Source organism: Mixophyes fleayi, chromosome 8, assembly GCF_038048845.1.
Source record: "Mixophyes fleayi isolate aMixFle1 chromosome 8, aMixFle1.hap1, whole genome shotgun sequence".
In the NCBI taxonomy this organism is placed as follows: domain Eukaryota; kingdom Metazoa; phylum Chordata; class Amphibia; order Anura; family Limnodynastidae; genus Mixophyes; species Mixophyes fleayi.
This window is the reverse complement of record NC_134409.1, coordinates 24,707,495-24,732,019: the sequence shown is the minus strand read 5'-3', so window position 1 is coordinate 24,732,019 and position 24,525 is coordinate 24,707,495. Positions and strand designations below refer to the sequence as shown.

At 40.0% G+C, this 24,525-nt stretch overlaps 1 protein-coding gene across 3 annotated transcripts in view; it reads left to right on the top strand.

Moving 5' to 3' along the window:
- Positions 1-24,525, top strand: part of RABGAP1L (RAB GTPase activating protein 1 like) — a 244,643-nt gene that overhangs the window by 169,213 nt on the left and 50,905 nt on the right. For all 3 annotated transcript variants that reach the window (XM_075182154.1, XM_075182156.1, XM_075182155.1), the window contains 5 exons: positions 1,529-1,642; positions 3,446-3,520; positions 6,226-6,351; positions 10,710-10,853; positions 15,428-15,469. In XM_075182154.1, the coding sequence (XP_075038255.1) occupies positions 1,529-1,642; positions 3,446-3,520; positions 6,226-6,351; positions 10,710-10,853; positions 15,428-15,469 (501 nt within the window). The remainder of the gene's footprint in view (positions 1-1,528; positions 1,643-3,445; positions 3,521-6,225; positions 6,352-10,709; positions 10,854-15,427; positions 15,470-24,525) is intronic.

Here is a 24,525-nt window from a genome sequence, read left to right as displayed (position 1 = left end):
TTTTTGCAAACCATATTTTTCACTAATAACATGTTCAGTTGTCTATTAAAGTACTGCTAGAGTCATTTATTCTTTCATACTGATAGTTTTATTTAATCCTATTGGGTTTTTAAAGCAGAACTGGTGAGATCCTTTGTTTAAGTTATATTAAACATTCTTTATGGAAAATTAAGAGTAACTAAACTGATTTTTGGACATTCATATATATATATATCGCAGCATGGGTAATATCGAAAGAAATTAAATAACCCTACTGTTTATACTTCATTAAGATTGGGCTTGCATTGGAGTGTTACCAGCATCTTTAAAGTTACTTGTAAAATGCAGTTAATTGATCCCTATTATATCCAACACTTGCCCGTAAGCAGCTTACTGTGCATTAAAGTCCAATATGTATGAGCAATGGTGATATGGATCAATGAGCCCTAACATAACTGCATATTATGAGCTTTGTTAAGTAAAAAAAAATCTAAGCTAATGGTAAGAGAGAGGAGGGATGGTGCATGGAAGCCTGAACCTTGACGGGTCTGATTTGATTGGTTTGCAGCTTTCTTGGTAATATAAATATTTCATTTAAATATAGAGTCCTCACCAGTGACAATAAGAAAGTTAATAAGTTACATGCTTTCCTTTTGGCTGTTTGAGCTTTTTGACCCTTATTAGCAGCCTTTTAGTCATTTTCTAAAAGCTGTTGGATGTGTGTTTTGTTGTGGGGAATTTATCTTATTATGGCAAAGCTGCAAGATAAGGTTCTATATAGAAATATAGATGTTAGGGTTCAGTTGTTCTTTTACAAGTGGTGCTTAACCTTCTTTCAGCTGGGACCCCAAGTGTCAGTGTTTCTAATAGAATGTATTGCATACCTGACAATCAGGGGAACCCAAAAAAAACAGATTCTGAGACCCCACTTGGGGTCCCGACCCACATGTTGAGCGGCCAGGCTTTAAACGGATCTTCTAATACCATTATTTTTATATCCATGTGTCTGCAAAGCCACCAAGTCAATCTCCAGTGTGCACCCTTTTTAAGTTAAATATAGACCTTATTCGACACATAACCATGTAAATACTGATTGTGTTTAAAATGGTATTTCAATTAACTTCATTCAGAAACAGTCCTCTGTGGCATCTCAGTAATTTGCTTATATTCCATCCTTCTCAATACAGGACTATATGAGACAAAATAGCTGCTCCTTGTTGTTTGGCTTTAATGACTGATGTTTCCAGTCTTTCTGTGATTTATTTTCTTCTTCAAATTACTTTACTACTTAATAAGTAAGCCTAAACAGCGTCCATTGGTACATGTAAATTGTCATTGCATTGTTTCAGTCTTATAATGTGGAGTTTGTATACCAAATAACAGACACTATTCATTGGGATAAATGAAAGTGTCAGTTCTTTCTCTTGCTTCAGTGAGTGTGAGATAATTCTTCAAGGGCCATTGGGTATTGCAGGATTTATCATGCAGGCATTGTTTGTCTTTTACAAATAAAAGACTATAACAGCTGTGCCTTATGTTCTCTTACTAGGATTCTGCCCAAGAGAGCGTTATCAAGAGAGATGTCCACCGCACGTTCCCTGCACACGACTACTTCAAGGACACCGAGGGCGATGGGCAAGATTCTCTATATAAGATCTGTAAGGTGAGGCATTGTTATGTGAATCTAGTGATTGAAGTGTGGAAGGTCCTAGGTGATGGTCTGTCTGGGCTAACTTCACTAGAGCATGGGGCAAATGTGCTTCTCGTAAAAGTCAACAACACTCTTGTTTCATCGTTACTTGAGTTACGATCAATCCCCATTATGTCTGAATTGACCTTGTCATATCACCAGTATTCTTATACAAAGCTAGAGGGAATTTCTCCTGTGAGACGATACTCTTCAGATCAACTGCTCAAAGGTCTCATTGAGTATATGGCAAATAACTGATTTGCACAAGTCTGCATAATGAAATCTTAGGGCAATGAAACCTACAAAAAAAGGACAATGGAGAGATGGGTTGTATATTATAGGGGGAAGAATTACAGCTTTGAAATTGTCTGCGATACTGAGATGGTTATTGGCTATAGCTTCCATTTTTTTTAGCATGTTCTCAGGGCCGGATTAACCCAAGGTCTAACTGGGCTACAGCCCAGGGATTCCGGGCATCCAGGGGGGCCTTGACAGTGCTCAGCGGCTTTATTGATCAGTGCAGGGGCGTGGGCAGCAGAAAGAGGTAAACACTTGGGTTGGGGGGGGGCCTCATGTTTGATCGCTCACAGGGAATTGGATGCCTCCTTAGCCCAGGAGCCTAAATTCCTTTAATCCGGCACTGCATGTACTACACACTTGGCCAAGTAAGGTTTTTATTTTTTCGAAAGTATTCCCTTCTTTTTGGATGTAAAAGGAAATATCCTCCCAAAATATTCATTTTACAGCTAAATCACTCTCCTAGTATTTCCAGAGAAAACATAATATGCATTTTTCTAGTACCAGGAGCAAATGTAGAATTTTGTTTTAGGGGTGGCGATTTAGTCTCCGCCTTCTTTTTGACAGGCAGCCGCACACGATGTGCAGGTCCGTATCGCCAAACAGGCAGGCAGGGTATGCTGCCTGGCCACTCTGATTGCCGGCCACTGTCTAGTACACAGAACCAGGCATAATTTGCTGTGCAGTTTTCCATGCATATACATAGTAATGAAATAAGCTGCGAATTGCGTACGTCATAAAGTATAAGCGGAATGTTAATGTGCAGTTGGCCACTGTTAAAAAAATAAAAATTAAGAACATTGTCAAGAACTAAATATTCTAAATACGCAGATTGTATTGTATCGCTTATCTGCCATTTATCATACAGAAAATACGCAGTATTCCAGGGTCAGATAGATAGTTTTTAGTCCTCATTGTACTCTGTGCTTGGTAATTGTTTTGGTTTGCTGTATGTACTGCTCTGTGCATCACAGCAGGAGACGTTGGTGTTTATAAGTGTATCACACTTTGATCATTAGTATGACCCTCTTAAAGTGTACTTGTTACTTGACTCTGGAATTCCAGAGAATCCTCCCACGCTGTGTAATAGGCAGTCTCCCCGGATACTGCTTCACTTTAGTCGGAAGTGGGCGGGGCGTTTGATGGGATTCATTGCAAATCACGTCATCACAGCCCTGCCCACGCAGAGCACAATGCCACACCCCCTGCACTTGGACCCTGGGGCCTTGGAGATCTCACTGGGTCTTAGCAAATTGCTATTCCGCATTCGGTTCAGCAACCAAAATGTCTGTCGTTCCTGTTCTAGGAGATGGGGGCGCTTAAAAGCAAAAATGAAAGTAGAAATTTGCAAGACATGAAAAATAAACTCTTCTTGTAACCATTGTCCTGCCGGAAGAGGTTCCTGCTAGTCTATTTGTTATGCTTTCTCAGACCTTTGTATTTAAACTTTAACCATCTGTGCGCCTCTTTATTTTGCAGGCATATTCATTATATGATGAGGATATTGGCTATTGTCAGGGCCAGAGCTTCCTAGCTGCAGTTCTGCTGCTTCATGTGAGTAACAGGCAATGTGATTCATCCAGCGGGGGAGGCTTTCCAGCAGCTACAAGTGATGGAAGGTTGGAAACACTGAGACATTGCTGGAGATTTAACCGTTGGCTTGCTCTCTTCCTCTTTGTAGTCAGTGTAGATGTCTGCATTCCCATAATGGTTTTCAGCATCATGTCTGATACAATGCACGAGTGACAATAACACATTTATAAACTCCTGTAACTGGTGTCTGTACAGATGATGTTACTATTTATTAATAACACTGGTCTGTTATAACCATTCATACTCTGCAGTAGGCTATAAGGAAGCCAGAGTTCTGTGCCTATGGCTTTGTGCAGCATTGCATGCTCTGTATTATTTAAAAGCCTTATAATTCACTCCTGGTAGTATATTACATTTTATTCATTGGAAGGGTTTCTTGTCCCTTTGAGCAAGTTACATGTTCTGTTTTGTTCTTATTAATGGGGTTGTATTCTCTACATCTCTGAGGGGGAGGGAGCACACCGTGCCATAGTGGGTGGTATCTAACTGATTGTGAGCTGCTTGCAGCCAATCAGACGCCACTTTCTACAGCCCCCTCATTATAAAGTTTTCGCTGTTTATGGGAGGTTGAGCAAGTGAGTCATTTAACAGTTTAAAAGGTTAGTAAGAATAAATGTTAATGATACATAGTTATTTAAATTAAAAAGTAAAAGATCTTTCCATTTCTTCCTTAATATCCCAATTGATGCAGAGGATTGCACACACTTTTCAGCCAGGGTACAGAAAGAAGTGAGGGGCATTTTAATCTAAAACAACTCACAGTTGTTGCATGTTAGCTGCCACCACCAATTGCTAATCGGGAACTCCAGGAAAATAAAACATTGAGCCAATAAGCCTCTCTTCACCCTGTTGAGAAATTAGTGCAATCAAATACAAAGGACTCCTGTGGTTCAGGAGTTATATTAACCTCCACACTGATAACTTGACCCTTCAACAAATTTAAAAGTGCACATGCTGACTTAAGCAATTGTCCATTGTACAAGTTGCTGTTGAATTGTGTCTGCATGCTTTCAAACTGCTCCTGGCTGTTATGCCTGGAAAAGCATCTATTTAATTCCTGATGCCCTCCCGAACATTAAAAACATTGGTCAAATCTATTGAGCAGGTAAAGTATTAAATATACTGGTAGTCTTATAAGAAGATCTTTAGGTTCATTTTAAAGCATCAAAGGCAAGACCACTTAGTAGCAAATGTTGTGCTAATCAACCTAAACAAACTAAACAACCTGCTAAACAAGGTAATGCACTTCAGTTCTGTAGCACACATACTATACAACTTGTAGTTGCTACAAAAATTGACCCTGTGTACTCGCTCTTAAGTCAAATATAACTTACATTTAAATGTGTATTTCTGTAAATATGCCTGGGTTTGTTCGGTCTGCCCTTCTAGGGATGTTATAATATGCCACTGTTATTGCTGTGGGTTGTACTCTGACTAATGTGAATTGCTAATACCCACAGACTATAAGAGGGTATTATATGATGAATAATTATGTTCCAAATTTAAATGTACCTGTCATCTACACGCAGTATAGGCAGTCATTTGGTGAGCTGAGTAATGTTCTTAATGCACCTGACAATTTTTTAATTACCAGTGACATCTCTGTTGCCTAAGTAGTGTGTCACTAGTGAATTGGTAGTCTTCATTCTTGTGACAATTGGTCCAGCCAAATAGCTTCCACCACTCGTATTATCTTTTATCCATGAGGTGCCACAAAGGGTCCGCAGCGCCGTACATAGAGCATGGGATAACCGTGTAGGGCAACAATACTTGGCATACATAGAAAAAGCAAAGTGCATTAAGTATTAACAAAGTGCAGAGAAAGGTGCACAGTGGGAAGAGGTAAAAGTGACTTCCAGTGTACAGATAGAAAGGGAACTCGACTTTTTAGTTGTTTTGTAGAAGTGTACACGACCGAGGGAGAAGGATTTTTAGGAAGCTTTGCAATATTTTCAGCTCTGTGCACTCTATATCTCCCCTTGCCGTTCCTCTATAAGTGTGTAATATGGGCAGTATTTTATATTATGTAGCACTTTCACTATTAAGGAACATAGAGAACAATACGATACATAGAAAGTTAAGCGTAAAATAATCTTCTGTACACTGACACTGTTTTACAACCAACGTAAGTGCAAAGGCCTTTACTTTTTATGGCAATGTGGAAAAGTTCCTTTTCCCATTGTTAATAAGAACCTATGTTTCTTCTATTGTATATTACTTTTTTGTTCATGACACAGCATTGCCATAGAGCTACCTATAATCGGTGTCAGGGTTGGTGATGGATTGAGAATCAGGTCTGCCCTGGTGATTAGCGCATTGTAAATGATTCTTAATCTGTATCAAGGTTCTGTTTGGATACAGCTAGTTTATACAGCATACAATCAGCTGAGCACACAATGAATACACAGACAGAGACACAGAGCTGGTCTTTAATATAACTGTTATTAGTCTGAAGAATAATAAAATAACTAGCGAGGTACAAGACAGTATATAAAGCATATTTCATGAACAGGATTTGTTAGTCGTAGTCAGTGTTGTGTGCAACATACTATTATGTTTAGATGTCAAAGATAGTAGAGGCGGGGATAATGCATAGTCTGTAATAGTTCTATAGAAATCAAAGGCTTCTTGCCAGGAATAATGATTTTTTTTTTTTAATTCTGCAGATGCCAGAGGAGCAGGCCTTTTGTGTACTAGTCAGGATCATGTATGACTACCAGTTTAGAAATCTCTATAAGAATAACTTTGAAGATCTGCATTGCAAGTTCTACCAGCTGGAACGCCTACTGCAGGTAAGTTGTTCGTGTGTTTAGTGTTGCGTGGAAACAGGAGTATGTGGGATAAGAAAGTGTCTGCTGACTGTTGTTTGCTCTTGACAATTGCTATGATAAATAAATGCAGACTATTTAATATTATTCAAAATGACACAGAGATGGTATATAGGAAGAAGTATTAATTCAAAAGATAAAAATGTTTTAAGCTTTCCTTCTGATCTGTAGGAGGATGCATTAGACCTGGAATAGAGCAGTTGCTTTTCACAAGGTCAGTTAGGGTTCCATAAACCTGAAAACTACACAAAAAAACAAATATGCATTCCCTGGCACCATTCACAAGTCAGTGTCACTCTACCCCTAATACAGAGTGAGTAGACTTTGGTGCATTTTACTTCCCAGCGTGTCATTCATAACCACCATTCAGTTCAATGTAATAGTGATGAGCCAAGAGAGTTAAATGTTGAAACAAAGATCGGTTCATATGTATAGATCAACGGGATACATAGAATAAATGAGAAGTCTACATAATGTGACCTTTTGCTTAAAGGATGATGTTATGTATTACTGTACCTGGGATATCAGCCGATACCCCAACATCCTGCGACCTCAACGTACGGATCCTACAGGCTTCCACAAACAGCTGAATTCTCAACTTTTGGTGGAATTATTGTTTAGTTTAAAAAAAACCCTATCAATTGGGGGGTTTGTTGGGATGGAAGTCGTAGTAATTATTGTAAATGTACGCAGAATTTCTAGATGACTGAAAACCAATACCAGTGTAGACTGCAGAGAACTAATGACTGCTCCCGGGTTTAGTTCAGTCACTTGGCTAATGTCAGAAGGTTGCAGGGGATTGGCAGAAGAAGCCGAACACCTGTGCCATGAATACACAGTCCAGCTTTTCTGTCACTTCATGGACTGTTCACAAAGTGGAACTAACTACACTTTCTGAATGCAATTTTAAATCACCTGAAAATGAAATCCATTTCTTAAATTATTTATTTTTTGGAAAGTACTCATTGCAGCCTGACCTGTTGAAGGTGACATTCCCCCGGAGGTATACACTGCCTTATTTACAGGAGATAGTATTACCCTGTTGCAAGTGTTTGCTTTATCTTCTGGCAATGTATACTAAATATTTGTGTATACATATGCAGGCACACATTCCCAGTAATGCTACTGTCAATATTACTCTAAACCTTTCCTTAAAATAATGGCCATCTGTTCCTCAGCTCTCTGCCTCTGCATAACAAACAGCCTGGATGTCACTGTTGGTATTTTCCAACATGGATTGTTCTAAATGTGACAGTGTTTACTCCCAGATATTGCAGGAGCCAAATAAAATGCATCAGCACTCAAATTCACTGTTAGGCTGCGTACATACATGCATTACTAAAGCAAGTTAAGGACACGTAAGCAGATGTGAAAATAAAACCCATTGTACCAAATGAGAACGTACACATTTGTTTTTTTAAGTGTGTGCAACTTGTGTTGTTTTTTTCTTTAATGCTTCTTGCTCCATTTCGGTGTCGCTAAACGCGTCAACGCATTTGAGAACGTAACATCTCAGTGGCAGTGCATTATAAACACAGTCAGACGCAGCTAAGAAGTGGTTACTTACGTGTTCGGCTGGAACAAGATAACTTCCTGTTTTGCCAGATGCATGTTTCGGGTGGACTCAGATTTGACGCATTTTAAACATATATTAGACACATACATAAACACAAGGCGTTTGTTAATTAATTTTTACCTTGCTTTTAAGTTAACATGCGTTAATGAAACGCATTGTAAACATCAGTGTGCACATAGCCTACTGTGTGTAATTCTCGTAAGAGGAGACGAGTTTGAGGTCACATTGGATGGCGTGGTGCAATAACAGCCATAGCATGACCGAGGAACCGAGATCTGAGGAGGAGAGAGAAGGGTGTACTGGCGGTGATAGCATATGCCAGATTGGGGTTTCAGAGAGGAGCTGAGCTAGAAGTAGTGCATACTCTGCGGGAGATCCCGGAGGGGAGGTCAGATGACAAGTGTGGGAGTGGCCGTGACACAGTTGCTCTTCACTTGGGCCCCGTCCCTGCTGTGCAATGACAATGGGTATTAGGTAGTGACAGGAGCAGAGAGAGAGTGTACAGTGCGGTGATATTCTATATAGGAATAAGCAATGCACAATATCCATTGTTTTGATCAGTGAGGGGACGGATACTCAGGGGCGTATTCAATTGTTAGCGGTAACGCTGACAAACAAGTGATCAAAAAATCTTACCGTTAATACGGTATTTACTTGCGGAATTTCAGCTCGCTGCCCCCTGAGCGGCGAGCTGAAATTTCGCGAGTAAACTACCGTATTAACGCTTTTCGCGCGCAATATTACCGTATAAACAGTAATATTTTTTGAGCGCTCGTTTATCAGCGTTACCGCTAACAATTGAATACGCCCCTAAGGGTTAGTCAGCTAAGGCACAGCAAAGAAGGCTGTGCAAGTAACTGTGAAAACATTCTGTCCCCGGAAATTTTTTAAGTACAGACCAGCACCGATCCCATAGAGGATTAGTAGATTTGGCTAGCCAATTAGAATTAATTAAAATAAAATTGAGTTTTACTGGTCTTTTCCCTCCTGGTAATTATGATCTGCCCTCAGACATTGCGATAAATTTTTACTTGCCATCAGGATTAATTAATAAAGTTCATTTAACCAGCTGCATGTACAGAGTTTTGTACAACAAATTGTTGTTGTCCCTTGCTTTCTGTGCAACCTCTATTTGCAGTCTTGGTATAAAGTGAGTATCATACTCTGGTGACAATAATTGACCAAGTTAGTCGTCGCACACAAGCTATGTGAGCTGAGAGTGTGCTCATGACAGTGTATGTATGTGTGTATACGTATGTATGTGTGTATATGTATATATGTATATGTATGTATGTGTGTATATGAATGTGTATGTATGTATATATATATGTGTGTGTGTATATATATATATATATATATATATATATATATATATATATATATATATATATATATATATATATTTTATATGTGTGTGTATATAATATATTAAATATATTCTCTGTTAAGAATAAACTATTACTTGTTAACATCTAGTTTGAATGCAGTTTTTTCTGTATAACAATGTGCCTTTCAATTAAAGCTTAAGAACTTTATTGATCTCTGTCACTAATGCACTGGAAGAGGCTCACAAGCCTTAGTTTAGAGAATAGTTCATGTACAGCTACCCTTTCCTTGCAGCCTTTTGTCTGGTGAATCACGGTGCGCTAGAGTAGGTGTGTGACAAATGTGGTGAGCCTGAGGGATGAAGCCACACACACACACGGGGCTGTAAATGAGGCTGGCCTACTGTGCATATGTTACTTGTCTAGAAAAACAAATTTCAGACAGTGCTTATAAAGTAACAAACTGAGTTTTATCAATTATTTCACAGCTTGAGTTTGGAAACGATCTATTGCATTAAGAGAATTTAAGCATAAAATATTTAAAAGCTTTCCAGGCAAATATGTTACAAAATAGCATGGTTTGATTTCTACAGTAAATAGATGGGAATAGGCAGCTTATACTAGAATGTAGTGTTCCTGGTTTAAAGAGAACTAACTGTTCACCAGGGAGGAGGCAGTTTTCATTGTAACGTTGTAAGAAGGATTGTCCCAAGTCCCGTCACGCTCTCTGCTGGCTGCTGCTATCTTCCCTGTGCCGCTGCTATCTTCCCTGTGCCGCTGCTATCTTCCCTGTGCCGCTGCCATCTTCCCTGTGCCGCTGCCATCTTCCCTGTGCCGCTGCTATCTTCCCTGTGCCGCTGCCATCTTCCCTGTGCCGCTGCCATCTTCCCTGTGCCGCTGCCATCTTCCCTGTGCCGCTGCCATCTTCCCTGTGCCGCTGCCATCTTCCCTGTGCCGCTGCCATCTTCCCTGTGCCGCTGCCATCTTCCCTGTGCCGCTGCCATCTTCCCTGTGCCGCTGCCATCTTCCCTGTGCCGCTGCCATCTTCCCTGTGCCGCTGCCATCTTCCCTGTGCCGCTGCCATCTTCCCTGTGCCGCTGCCATCTTCCCTGTGCCGCTGCCATCTTCCCTGTGCCGCTGCCTTCTCTTCTTTCTAACAAGCTCTGGGGGACCAGACATACTACAGAGTTGCTGGAGAAATACAGCTTTTCTTGCTCCGCTTATTAGCATATTGAAATTAAGGGGAGGAGCTGTACCTCCTGCACCAGCCTCCCACTTCTATGTTTGCTGGTATAATGCTGTTTTTGTGTTTTCTCTAAGCACTATATGCATTAGTAAGATGTGTTACTGTTATAGTCTGGTACCTGTATTAGTTCTGTAACCTCTCGTGTGCTATAATGTATTGTGTTTCTGTTTCCCAGGATCAGCTGCCTGCTCTTTACGCTCACTTCATGACCCTAAATTTGGAAGCCCACATGTACGCCTCTCAGTGGTTCTTAAGCCTGTTTACAGCCAAATTCCCACTCTGCATGGTCTTCCACATCATGGACCGTCTGCTTTGTGAGGTAAAGGTGATCATGGCAGCCTAAACTGCTGTTGTATGGACTCATTCGTGCCTCATATATCTATAGTTATCGTTCTTGTTTTTATTCTTTACTTGTGTACTTAGAGGGATAAAGTGTTTGATTGTTAAATGTTCTTTAAACCTAAAATGTAAGTTTATTTATGACATAGCTACTAGTAGTGTAAAAGGAGGACTGATCCTTTTCATACCTAAAGTATATGACCATTCTCAATGTTTCTTAAAACTTCAATGCCTGAATCGTCTCCCTACAGGCCCCAGTAGATTTACCCCAGCTGGCGGCTCTGTCACTCTGCAGCCATGTGTTTTACGTTACTCCATGGTTGAACTTGGGCTGTTCTGACAAGTGGAAGGGACAGGAAACTAGTTACTTGGTTCATGCCCCTCTGGTCATGGAAGGGATTGCAGAGTGGTAAATGTGAAAGTTCTCCCACATTCAATGGATCTCATAACAGCTTGCATGCAAACTATTAGGTCCATATAGAACCAAAAATAATAGTGTGAGCAGCTTGGTGCTTTAGTGGTTAGCACTTCTGCCTCACAGCACTGGTGTCATAAGTTCAATTCCTGACCATGGCCTTATCTGTGTGGAGTTTGTATGTTCTCCCTGTGTTTTTGCGGGTTTCCTCCCACACTCCAAAAATATATCAGTAGGTTAATTGGCTGCTATCAAATTATTTTAGTCTCTCTCTCTCTCTCTGTCTCTGTCTGTGTGTGTATATTAGGAATTTAGACTGTAAGCTCCAGTGGGGCAGGGAATGATGTGAGTGAGCTCTCTGTACAGCGCTGCGGAATTAGTGGCGCTATATAAATAGCTGTGGATGATGATGATAATGAGTTATTGGCCCAATATCTCGGAGTATGTGGCCAACTTTAGAAGTTCATTGTCTGTATCCTCCAGTATAGTTAAAAATAAGAAGTCAGATGTGCTTAGAAGCAAAATTTTACCCCACGACCATAACTTTATTTTAAATATCACCTGTTCTGATAAACCCCAGAAACTTTAACATATATTTGTGTGAATGTTATTGTCAGCTCTTTTCTATTAGACATCTAGAAATGTAAGTATAAAGATCCTTTAAGAATCACAAGAAACTTAAAAGTATCCAAATTATGTTATAAGTGAACTAAGTGTTTTTGCTGAATGTTTGCCTGGCTTGTAACTCTTTTATAAGGACAGTAACGCTGTCAACATTGTTAGTTATTGTGAAGTTGAAATGTAAATTTAAATACATTTTCCACCATTTTGGCACTTTTTATATCTCACCCTACAGCGCACATCACACCAAATTCCTTTGTTTTCAAACTGGATTTAAGGGCTGACTCCGAGCTGTAGTTTGGGGTGTGTGACAAGTAGCGCAGAGCAATATCCGCAGAGGGGAAACACCCCACTCATTTTACTTGTGAGTTTCATGATGTAAGAACAAGATTTGTCCTTATTGTTGCCGCGTACAGGAAATAAAGTGGAGGAGATTATTCTGAAATAAACTCCTCTCGCCACCATGATCTGAATGACTCGATCTGTGCACTTTGGTATCCTGCATGTGATGCTGTCACTCTGCAGTCGGCCTGAGCAGCAAGAGTCTGTGTTTGTTCAGCTTTAGAGTTTCCAGATACAAACATGATGCATTGCAAGAAATCATTTCTAAAAATGAGGATCTTCTATGAAGTTGTCACACCCGTGTCTATCTGTTCCCATTTAGCAGGGGTTCAAGTCAAAGGATGCTGTCCTTTGTTCTAGATTGGGAATGAGGGGTATGTTTGATAAGAGTGATTAGGGGAAAGTTCCCCTTTCACATAATTTTACTGAAAATGTCAAAATGTTCTCGGCTGTGTGGAGGAATTTCCTAGAAAATTGAACCATAAACGTGACGCACTTTATCCTCATTCTTTCATTCACCACTGCCCCAGCTGATGCTTAGGTGCTGCTTTGCTGCCCTCTTGTGGTGGTATCATGGGATCTGTGTATATGGGGACCAAGATTTGCAGGACATTTCGGATAAGGTTCACTTATCAGCTGCTAAATTCTTCAAGGGCTCTTACACAATGTGTGTTTTGCATACAAAAAAACAAGTGCAAGCCACATGTAAAACCACATAGAAATTGCATGTGTTGGTGCATATGTTTGATATGTGGCTGATATTTACTATATTCTCATGCCTGTGCAAATGTGTTCAGAACGCAGGTGGTGCAAAGCTTTTTCATTTAATGTTCCATTCATTTCAATGGGTCCGGTGTGTGTGCTCTACACGTAGGAACACCATTGAAATGAATAGGCTAGTGGTAAGAATAGAAACATTCTGAACAGGAAATAAATAAAAAATTTAACCCTGCTTGTAAATTTCTAAATTCATCATCCAGTGATAGTCTGGGCTGGTTCGCACTAAAACTGGGGGACAATAAACATAGTGTATCCCTGCTAAGGTGAAAGCCATCATCAAGCCAGACAGTCCTCCCACCGTAACCCCCCCTACCCCCGGAGAGACTACTCCAGGTGTCACAGCCTGGTAATGAGTGGTTTTGGACTCTTCTTGGAGTGGTACGTCTTCACCTCAGTTTCACCCCAAAATAATGGTAAGGAGGTCCCTACGACCTTGTTCTATTATACTTAAGCAGTCAAAAAATATGTAAATAAAACACACACAAGTTTGTTAAATTGACTTTTATTGAAACAAGACTCTCACCGGACCCTAGTTTACCACTTTATGAATTAAAAAATATTTATTTCTAATCAAAGAAGATCATTTTCTTGTAATCCACAGGAATGCTTCTCAACTTTTAATCAAAGGAAAATTTGTGATCCGAAGGGTAATGTTCTTTATTGTAATACAGAAATGATTCTGAATTTATAAACCAGTAGTGATCTTCTTGGTTTGTAATCCCTTGGAAATCATCCTAATATGTAAACCACTGAAGATCTTCTTAATTTTTAATTCAAGGAAATTCTTCAAATCCACTTGAAATCGTGTAAGCCACTGGAGTACTTGTATCTGACTGTAATTATTCCAATTGTAATCACTGGAAGCCTCCTACTTGTAATCCACTGGGACTCTTCTACTTGTAATCCACTCGGACTCTTCTACTTGTAATTCACTGTAAGCCCGCTACTTGTAATCCACTGGAAGCTCTCTCTACTTGTAATCCACTGGAAACCCTCTCTACTTGTAATCCACTGGAAGCCCTCTCTACTTGTAATCCACTGGAAGCTCTCTCTACTTGTAATCCACTTGAAGCTCTCTCTACTTGTAATCCACTGGAAGCCCTCTCTACTTGTAATCCACTGGAAGCCCTCTCTACTTGTAATCCACTGGAAGCCCTCTCTACTTGTAATGCACTGGAAGCTCTCTACTTGTAATCCACTGGAAGCCCTCTCTACTTGTAATGCACTGGAAGCTCTCTCTACTTGTAATCCACTGGAAGCCCTCTCTACTTGTAATCCACTGGAAGCTCTCTCTACTTGTAATCCACTGGAAGCCCTCTCTACTTGTAATCCACTGGAAGCTCTCTCTACTTGTAATCCACTGGAAGCTCTCTCTACTTGTAATCCACTGGAAGCTCTCTCTACTTGTAATCCACTGGAAGCCCTCTCTACTTGTAATCCACTGGAAGCCCTCTCTACTTGTAATCCACTGGAAGCCCTCTCTACTTGTAATCCACTGGAAGCCCTCTCTACTTGTACTTGTAATCCACTGGAAGCCCTCTCTACTTGTAATCCACTGGAAGCCCTCTCTACTTGTAATCCACTGGAAGCCCACTGATATGAATGGGAAGAACACGATGTTGTTGTAACTGTTTTTGCTATAACCACTAGTCAGTACGTACTCACATCAGATCAATTGACTTTTTCAAGTACAGTCACATGATTTGAACACACTAAAATGGAGCTTCCAGTTGTTTCCAAAAATAAGTGTCCAAATGCACGCAGTAGCAAGTATCAATGCAAATCCGTAGGGCCACACAGAATAGAATGGGTTTCAGCTTTACGTGTGGTTGCATTATATGCACTTGCATTAAACGGCAGACACATCGTTTAAAGGCCACTGGGTATGTGACGTAAATTAATGACCCCTGCGCTATGCCAAATCATTCCTGACCTGCTAACTGAACACCGTTTAAGAGAACCCCCTGTCTGTGGAGCTTGTAAAAAGACTTGGGACATATTAGAGCTTTAGAAATAAATAGTAATACCTAATAATATTTTTTGGGGGAGAGATTAAGTTCTACACAGGGATAAGTTTTGTCTGAAAGTGGGGAAGGCTTTAATGAGCTAATCAATGCTGTATTTTTGACAATAGTCATCTCTACTATACCCTACAGCTGCTGATATTCCTTCATTGATTGTTTACCATATGTGGGTCTATGAGACAGGTGTATGACAATATTTAATATATTAGGCAGCAAATTCCAGTCTTGTATTTTCCATAGACGTATTAGACTTCTAAAACAACTATGCAGTACTTTTACATTGAGGGTTCATTCTACTGATAGAGTGGTTTATCTACAAGCACACAAGATGGAACCTCCACTAATAAATTGTTTCTTTCTTCCTCCACTCAGGGTCTGGCTATCATCTTCCAGGTGGCACTGGCTCTTTTAAAGGTATGTTAGTTTTGTTATTTGTTATGGTTTTCTGTACTCGTCAGTAAAATAAAGAAAACATTGGTCAACATTACTTAAAGGAGTTGACCACGTGGGTGCTCAGGGAATGCTGAACTTGAATAATTTGAACTTGAGCACTTCCGAAAAATGTTGATTTTTGTGTGACAATAATAATGCGGATTAGGTGGATAACACACTCATCCAGTCCGCTTCCCCAGGAATCCCCAGTGTGTCAGAAGAGCTATTCTGCATTTGTGGCAGGAGCATTATCCATTACAGAAGTGCCTGGGGGAGGAAGGGTGACTACTTTCTGAACAGCAGTGGTGCCGCATTGGGGGCCTCCTGTTCAGTATTAACTATTTTAATTTAGGTAGATGTCTCCTTTAAATGTTCACAATATGATTATAGGTGTAAATGTGAAAATTTTATATAACATTTCAATTTGCAGGTCTATATAAAAGACAAATTTACATACAGTGAAACAAATAACTAAAATAGAAAGCGAGAGGCAGCAGTTTGGTGGATGTTACCATTACTACAACTCCCAGCATGCTCTAGTTGTCAGTAGAATGCAGCCTAAACTTCCTCAGCTCTGTGAGAGGCAATATCTCTGGGATTTATTTTGTCTTCTCTGTGTGATCAGACTGATAACACTGCTGCATCTGAGAATCACCTCTGTTAATTCCTGGTGGCTTCCAATTGGCTGTGTGCTGTTATGTGACATTACTGAACCCCTCTACTTGAAGTAGTGGATATAACTAAAGGGCTGTAATAAAGCTGTCCAGCTACTGGTGCTCACCTTACTTGCTCTTATCATGTGTATTCCCTGCATGTATTTCTGCATACCAGCTTGCACATGGACTAGCTTGCATGTTTACATGCAGCTACTGCGGGGGAGTATGGGAGCCTACAACCACAGCTACTGTTTGCTGTTGAAGGTCAAACTGCCCCTGGGCTGTACGATTCTGACCAGGGACCTATCTGTATGGTGTTTTGTATGTTCTCCCGTGTTTGTGTGTTTCCTCCATTTGTTTCAGTTTCCTCCCACAATCCAAAAAACATACCGGTAGATTAATGGGCTGCTGAAAAAAACGGACCTTTGTGTAGTAGAGAATTTACTGTAAACTCCTATGGTGCACGGGCTGATGTGAAAGATTAAATATTCTTTGCACAGAGCTGTGTGTTATGGTGGTGTCGTATGAAGCAATAATAATAAATAATACTCAAGATCTCTTTTTGAGTGAACAATGTTCTTTATTTCATTTTTTCTTTACCTGCATTTCATAATGCCAACATCTGAAAACAATTTCCAGGTTTGCATTAGTAATGTAAAGGTGAACTGCAACCTGTACATATTACACACATAGGATACTTCACCTACCTAACATTGACTGGTCACTGTATATGGTCATAATACAAGTCTATTACATCCTGTACACACATAGGATACTACACCTACCCAACACTGCCTGGTCACTGTATATGGTCATAATACAAGTCTATTACATCCTGTACACACATAGGATACTACACCTACCTAACATTTCGTGGTCACTGTATATGGTCATAATACAAGTCTATTACATCCTGTACAGCCATAGGATACTACACCTACCTAACATTGCCTGGTCACTGTATATGGTCATAATACAAGTCTATTACATCCTGTACAGACATAGGATACTACACCTACCCAACATTGGCTGGTCACTGTATATGGTCATAATACAAGTCTGTTACATCCTCTACACACATAGGATACTACACCTACCCAACATTGACTGGTCACTGTATATGGTCATAATACAAGTCTATTACATCCTGTACAGCCATAGGATACTACACCTATCCATCACTGCCTGGTCACTGTATATGGTCATAATACAAGTCTATTACATCCTGTACACACATAGGATACTACACCTACCTAACATTGCCTGGTCACTGTATATGGTCATAATACAAGTCTTTTATCACTCTTTTTCCAATATACATATAATTCTACTGATACTACTGATAGCTAATACTGATAACAGTCATGGTCACCTACGTAAGAATAAACAAAGAGAACTTCCCTCCTATCCGCTGCAAGTTTTAGCAGTTGTGGAACTACAATCTCCAACATACGAGACAGGTGTTATTAAAAATGCTCTACCTACCTCCTCTCACAGGCATCTCTCTTTATTGAGGCATCATGATACAAAGATAAGGCATATAATTACTTGAAGCAGCAGGTAAAGATGGCCCTGCCAGATGTGCTTACAATGTAAGAGGTGTGGAACACTTGATACATAAGGAATAATAATTGTAGCTGTTGGTGGAAATACATTTCCATCTGTTCTAGTCTCTGGCTCTGGGTAGTTGGTGATTACAGGCCCTGAGCTAGTCTCTTGCCAATGACAGTTGGTGATTACAGGCCCTGTGCTAGTTTCTTGCCAAGGGCAGTTGGTGATTACAGGCCCCTGTGCTAGTTTCTTGCCAAGGGCAGTTGGTGATTACAGGCCCTGTGCTAGTCTCTTGCCAAGGGCAGTTGGTGATTACAGACCCTGTGCTAGCTTCTTGCCAAGGGCAGTTGGTGATTACAGGCCCTGTGCTAGTCTCTTGCCAAGGGCAGTTGGTGATTACAGACCCTGTGCTAGTTTCTGGTCAAGGGCAGTTGGTGGTTACAGACCCTGTGCTAGCTTCTTGCCAAGGGCAGTTGGTGATTACAGGCCCTGAGCTAGTCTCTTGTCAAGGGCAGTTGGTGATTACAGACCCTGTGCTAGTTTCTGGCCAAGGGCAGTTGGTGATTACAGGCCCTGAGCTAGTCTCTTGTCAAGGGCAGTTGGTGATTACAGGTCCTGTGCTAGTCTCTGGCCATGGGCAATTGGTGATTACAGGCCCTGTGCTAGTTTCTGGCTACAGGTGTGCAAACTACCACAGACCACCACTAAATGATCAAAGTCTGGACTCCTCTTCATCAAATCAAAATTTATTTCCTACACTGTCTGCTTTTGATGGTGGGGACAGAGGAGACATTGCTACAAGGTGGATGTTAAATCAAATAATTTTATGTTGGTGTAAACTGGTCATTTTATGCTGAAATGTTATTGTTCAACTCTAAGGGGCATATTTAGTTAGCTTGGCGGTCTGCGATTACATACCCGCTGCTCTTTACTCAAAGTACCGCAACACCGCGGATTTCCCTACGCAACCCTATGGGGTGCGAAGGAAATTCTATCTCATTGCGGTACCACCTATTACTGTCGCTGGCCGTTCCGGTGCGTAATTGCAGACCACCAAACTAATTGAATATGCCCCTAAGCCTGAGAAACCATTTATTACAATGATTGGTGAATCATTTTTTATCAATTGAGTGTATTTATTTTTTAAATAAGTGGGCACCGAAGAGCTTCTTCTCAGGTGACACAACCCTAGGAGTGTCAGTGACCAGGTTCTCACCTCCTATCCCCTGACATGCTTTCTCTCTCTCTCATACCTTAGTCTCCACACTCTGCAATAGTTGATTATTAGAGGAAATGGAGTGCGAGACACCAGTTTCTTGTACGTCCTACTGCAGTCCTATTAGTAGTGCAGTGACCCTGCCCAAATACAGGTTCTAGAGTGGGAGCAGGAGCATCCTTCTCCTCTTGCCCCTGCTTCATTCACAGCGTCACAATTGCGCTCCAGATTATTGAACAGCATGGTGAACGAAGGGAGGTGGGGTTAGAATAACTGGTGTGAAACAGGGCTTTGTTAAAGGTGATGCTTTGGGTGGCATAAGAACGTTGAATGTACCACATTGCAATTATTATTATAAATATTATGTTTTTTTGTTTTTGTTTTTTTCTTAATATTTCAAAATAGAAAAGCCAGACAAATTGTTGTCTTCTGATTTGCTACTCCTGACTTTTGTTTATTTTTTCGTTTTTTATTTGATAAACTGATTGTAGTATAACTTGTTATGTTGAAAGACAAGAGGCTTGTTACAGACTGAAAGTGTGTACATCTCATGGTCTAGTTAAAGACTCATACATTAAAAAAAATAAAACTTTACCACATAATATTGATATTTAATTGTTTTTGTCTGTCAGGTAGAAGATACACAATGTGCAAAGAAATACAAAAATAACAGTAGGTCACTAAAAGGTGGTGAGAACAGTAGGCCCTTTCGCAAAATCTGAGCGGAGGCCCCCTCACCACCCAATCCTAATATATACCCAATATATATTTATTGAAGCATCACACCACAGTCATCATGCATGGATATAGCAGTCTTCCAACCAAGACTTGACATAGTACATCCCGAAAACCTCACTCATGCTTCACTCCTGCACATACACCCAACAGTCCCAATGTTTGACGCAAAAACGTAACCCAAGACACACAGAGTGGACTGCTACCCAAATACATGGCAGACAGTGCCACAAACACCGGCGGTGAGTTATGAATGACCAGCGTAGTGAGGTGTCTTCATGCAGGGCAGTGACCAGGTCCTTCCTTATCCTTCTGCACACTTGTAGCTTGTACCAGACACAAGTATGTATTTGAAGAGGCTGGTGATGTGGTTCTTATTTCCACCTCTCCACAAACTCCTTTACTGTACAGCTGCCAGTGCGCTTCAGTAGGAGTCACAAACAACGTAGACGGGTGTCTAGATGTGATACAGGTCTAACCACATGCTTGTTCATCCAGTGCTTGGAACGCTACAGCCACCTCCTTTTTTTCTGAACTCCAGCTGTGTTCTTGGGAGGGGAATCAGCCTTCGTGTTACCCCCATTGCCCCAGTCTGTGGTAGTTTGAATGAGCAGCCGTGACTGCGCTGGGACACTTTTGAGCTGACAGCATTTTTTTTTTAAGTTAAAATGATCCAGTACCATATCCCAATATATCTTACAGAATATAAGTTCCCCAAATTGTGAAGGTATAACAAAAATAATAAAAATTGGTTTTTTTTTTAGTGGGAACTTCCTGCAGAAATATTTGCAATTTATATCTCTTCCAGAATGCAATGGCTTTAAAATGTATTCAACCCCTTTGGCATTTTTTCACATTTTATTTTCTTACATCATAGCATCGAAATAGATTTATTCAGCAATCCCTACCACTAAGCAACATAAACTAATATGCAATGTCAAATAAAAAAATACAGGCTATTGTTTTTTTCCAAATTACAAATGAAAACCAGGCAAAAATTGATTACAAAAGTATTCACCTATTTTGTTAAGATACAACTAAATTAGCCCTGGAGCAGTCAGTTCTTTTTGGAGGTCCCATAATGAATTGTTTGGGGTCTACCTAGGTATAGTTAAAATGTTTTAATTGATTTCAATTTAAATACACTGCAATAGTCTGATTTGGTTACTGCATTTTCAAAGAAAAGCTTCATCGTGAAGATCAGAAAATATTCAAAGGAAATATAGGTAAAGAGTATTGAAAACCAGAAATTAGTATAATGGTAAAATATTTTAGTAGTCTATCTTATGGAAATGGAGAGAATATGCAGAACTATCTAATTGTCTGGAAAAGGCTAACCTCCAAAACTCAACGTGCGTATGAGAACACTTGTTATGGAGACCACTCTGACACTGTTACATTCTTCTATGGTAGCGATGGGACTACAATCGCATTTACAAATCTACACTATATGGGACAGTGGCCTAGAGTTTGCCAGAAAGCATATGGGAGACCCACATACCAAGTGGAGGAAGATTGTATGGACTTGTGAGACTGAAGATTTAACTTTATAGCCTAAATGCTAGGTGCTATGTTTGGTGCAGGCCTCTACTGCGCATCCTCCCAAGAATACTCTACCTACTGTGAAGATTGGTGGCTTGAGCATAATGTTGGAATGCTTCTCTGCTTCAGGGACTGCAAAACATGTCAGAAATAGAGTTTGCAGTAAAAACACAACCCTAGACAATTAATTCATTTTAATAATATTTATCCTTACCATTCAAAATATTTTTTTAGGTCTCTATCTTTGGAGTTCAGAATTTTTTTTGACTAAAAACATGGTAACATTGAACCTTTAGAGCCCTGAGACATCTTCTGTTACTATAGCTTTTAGATGCTTAATTTGTGAGGGGTGAAACATGTATAGTGTGTACACATGAATCGGCATGCTGATCGGGAGTTTTATTTTTTAATCAGTCATTGGTGAAATCGGGAGAACATTTTTGTGGGGTGTACCCAGCCTTAGTGGGACAGATCAGCCTGAAGATTGCCAAGCGATTTGAGATAGTGGAAATTTTTATTCAGCTTCTGTATTTTTTAACGCTTTTCTTTGAGCCATACCTCCTCCGTCCTTAAGACCTCATTATATAACATACTACCCTCACATAACTCAGAACTGTATCAAGGCTGTATAACCCATAATGACATTGCAGATATATGTGTATGAAGTAGTATATAGTATCTTTATATATACATTAATGTTACAAAATATCTTCAATAACATAATCTCAACTTCAATGTGTACAGGTATCCCAGATTCCATAACGATAGCCACAGTTCAGTGATATCCTAATATATACAGCTTGACACCTCCAATGCTTCCAGCGTAGTTACAGACACCACCACCAATTTATCACATATAACTTTTTTCAATAATTATTTAACCTTATGGGGGGTATTCATTTGTATTCCGGATCGAGCGCTCAAAAAATATTACCGTTAATACGGTAATCTCTCGCTGGATTTCAGCTCGCAGCCAGCGAGTAAATAACCGTATTAACGGTTTTTCCACGCAGGATTACCGTAATAACAGTAATCGTGCGCGGTCCGCGGGATTTTCGGCAATCACGTGGACAATAGAATTTGCACCTATGTCTTTCCCTTTTTTTTTCTCCTGCATATTTGCTACGTCCATGCCACCACCCTGCTTATCTCTTTTTACTTGTGTTTTTGCTTGGTATTCTTGCCTGGTATTCCAATGTGGGAGGTAAATGTCAATTAAACTATTCAGTTAGAATGATGTGTGTCTTTTTTCTTTCTTATATTATTTTATCTTACTGGTGGCTGTCCGATAAAAAGGAGGATTTTTGGCCATCCTTAAATTAAAAATAAAAAACTGATACGTAAATAGGGCTTTTTATATTATTTTTTTCTATTACTTTTACCCAATGCTCTAGTTTTCAGAAGTCACCTCCTAAGGTTAGAGGAGAGGAAATTTCACAACCAGCAAAGGAAGGGGTTCTTTACAGTAAGGGCAGTCAAGATATGGAATTCACTGCCAGGGAATGTTGTGATGGCAGATTCAATAGATATGTTTAAGAAAGGGTTAGACAATTTTTTTGCGGAAAAGTGTATCCAGGGATACGACCGTTAATTAAAATTAAGGATAGTAGTGGATATAGGATAAAAATAGGACTGCAATATTGGGTCTGGGGGGGATTTCCACAATTGAAACAGATTGGCGGTTGCTTACTCTGGATCAATTTCAAATGTAAGTGAGGGATCGCAGGAGATCCAAAATAGGTTGAACTTGATGGACTGGTGTCTTTTGTTCAACCTCATCAACTATGTTACTACTTCATTTTCACATAGAACACGAACAGTGTATTCGTACAAACTGGTATTTCTCACACATACACCTTGTCATTATCTCACTTTTCACCTTATACAACCTCATTCCACCGTGTAGTACATGCGTTATAACTTATGTATTCCTGTTTACTTGGTAGGGTTTAATCTGAAGTCATGACAAAATGCCCCTTTACTGAGACATAGCTCTTAGCTATACTTTTATGAAATATTCCTGCAGACTACTAGGTACAACAGGGCAACTGTTCTCTGTTGCTATTTCTGTATAGGCTGCTGATTGCATCTACATAGAATAATGCAAGATTGGGTTTACTTTGATGTGCTATGTAAAGGACTGCCACCACTTATTATGTGGGGTATTTGATGGGTACGAGAAGAATATTTTAGTTTTCCATTTTGGTGCCGTATTTTAGGACAGCCATTTATTATAAGATCCAGTCTCCTGGCAACCTGACCTCTGATTACCTCTGTTGGGTGAATGAAGCCGCTCTCCTTCTGGTGTGTGTGCTATCCTGCTTCGTCTCACATTAACGCTAAAGCAGCAGGTTCACTTTTAACTCTCAATGCAGCAAATAGAAGTAGTACTGGAGCCGGCCGGTCCCTTCAGAGACTGATTCTATGATCATTTAATTTCCTGCTGCCATGTAAGACTAAGGCAATGTTCCTGCAGTTCTGCAGTACATGCTCTTTTGTCTCTGAGTGCTCCCAGCCCCATGATTTGATTAGAGAAGCTCCAGGGCACAGATAGGACTGTGAACTGGTGCAGTAGTCTCTTACTATGGCTCAGAACTAGGCTGTATGTGTCAGTGGACTGAGCTGAACAGGTCTAATAAATCGTTGTCTCTGGCTGTCTAATAACAGCCCTGTGGGACGAAGACAATAGGGGAAGATGTGTTTATGATAAATGTGGGCACAGGTAACACTTTAATAGTATACTTGGTGCATTTATTCAGTCCAGAGGCCACTACATGTTTTATGAATTATTTATATTTATGTTTGTGTACTTTAGTACAGCCTATATACTGCTTATGGTTAGTGTTGTTCGTATGATCACTCAGTGCTCTGCCAATGTCTATACCAATTGGGATATTTCATCAACACCTCTCATACCATCTTCCTTTTATCCTTAAATGGAAATTCCACACCCTTTTGTTACATTCATGTGCTTCAATGGATAATATGACACATTTTTATTAACTTTTCTAATTCATACCTCTGTAAAAAAAAAAAAGAAAAGATAAAAGTTGCTAACATATCTACTTGTGTGCTGACTATTTCTTCCTGTGTCAAATTTGTTTCAAGATGTATCAGTCTGGGCTCCCTCAGCTTCCCTATTTGCTACAGTAGAACTTAGGTACCTTTTTACTATGTTAGAAACAATATTGCTTTCAGAAAAACAGTTAACCCTTAGTGCTGCTTAGTGGCTGCTGAAACTAAATGTTGTTTTTTAACCATAAGTGATAATCAACATCTTATCAACTGGGGGTTAGAAGATGAAATACAAGTTGACAATAAGAATGTGACTTTGGGAT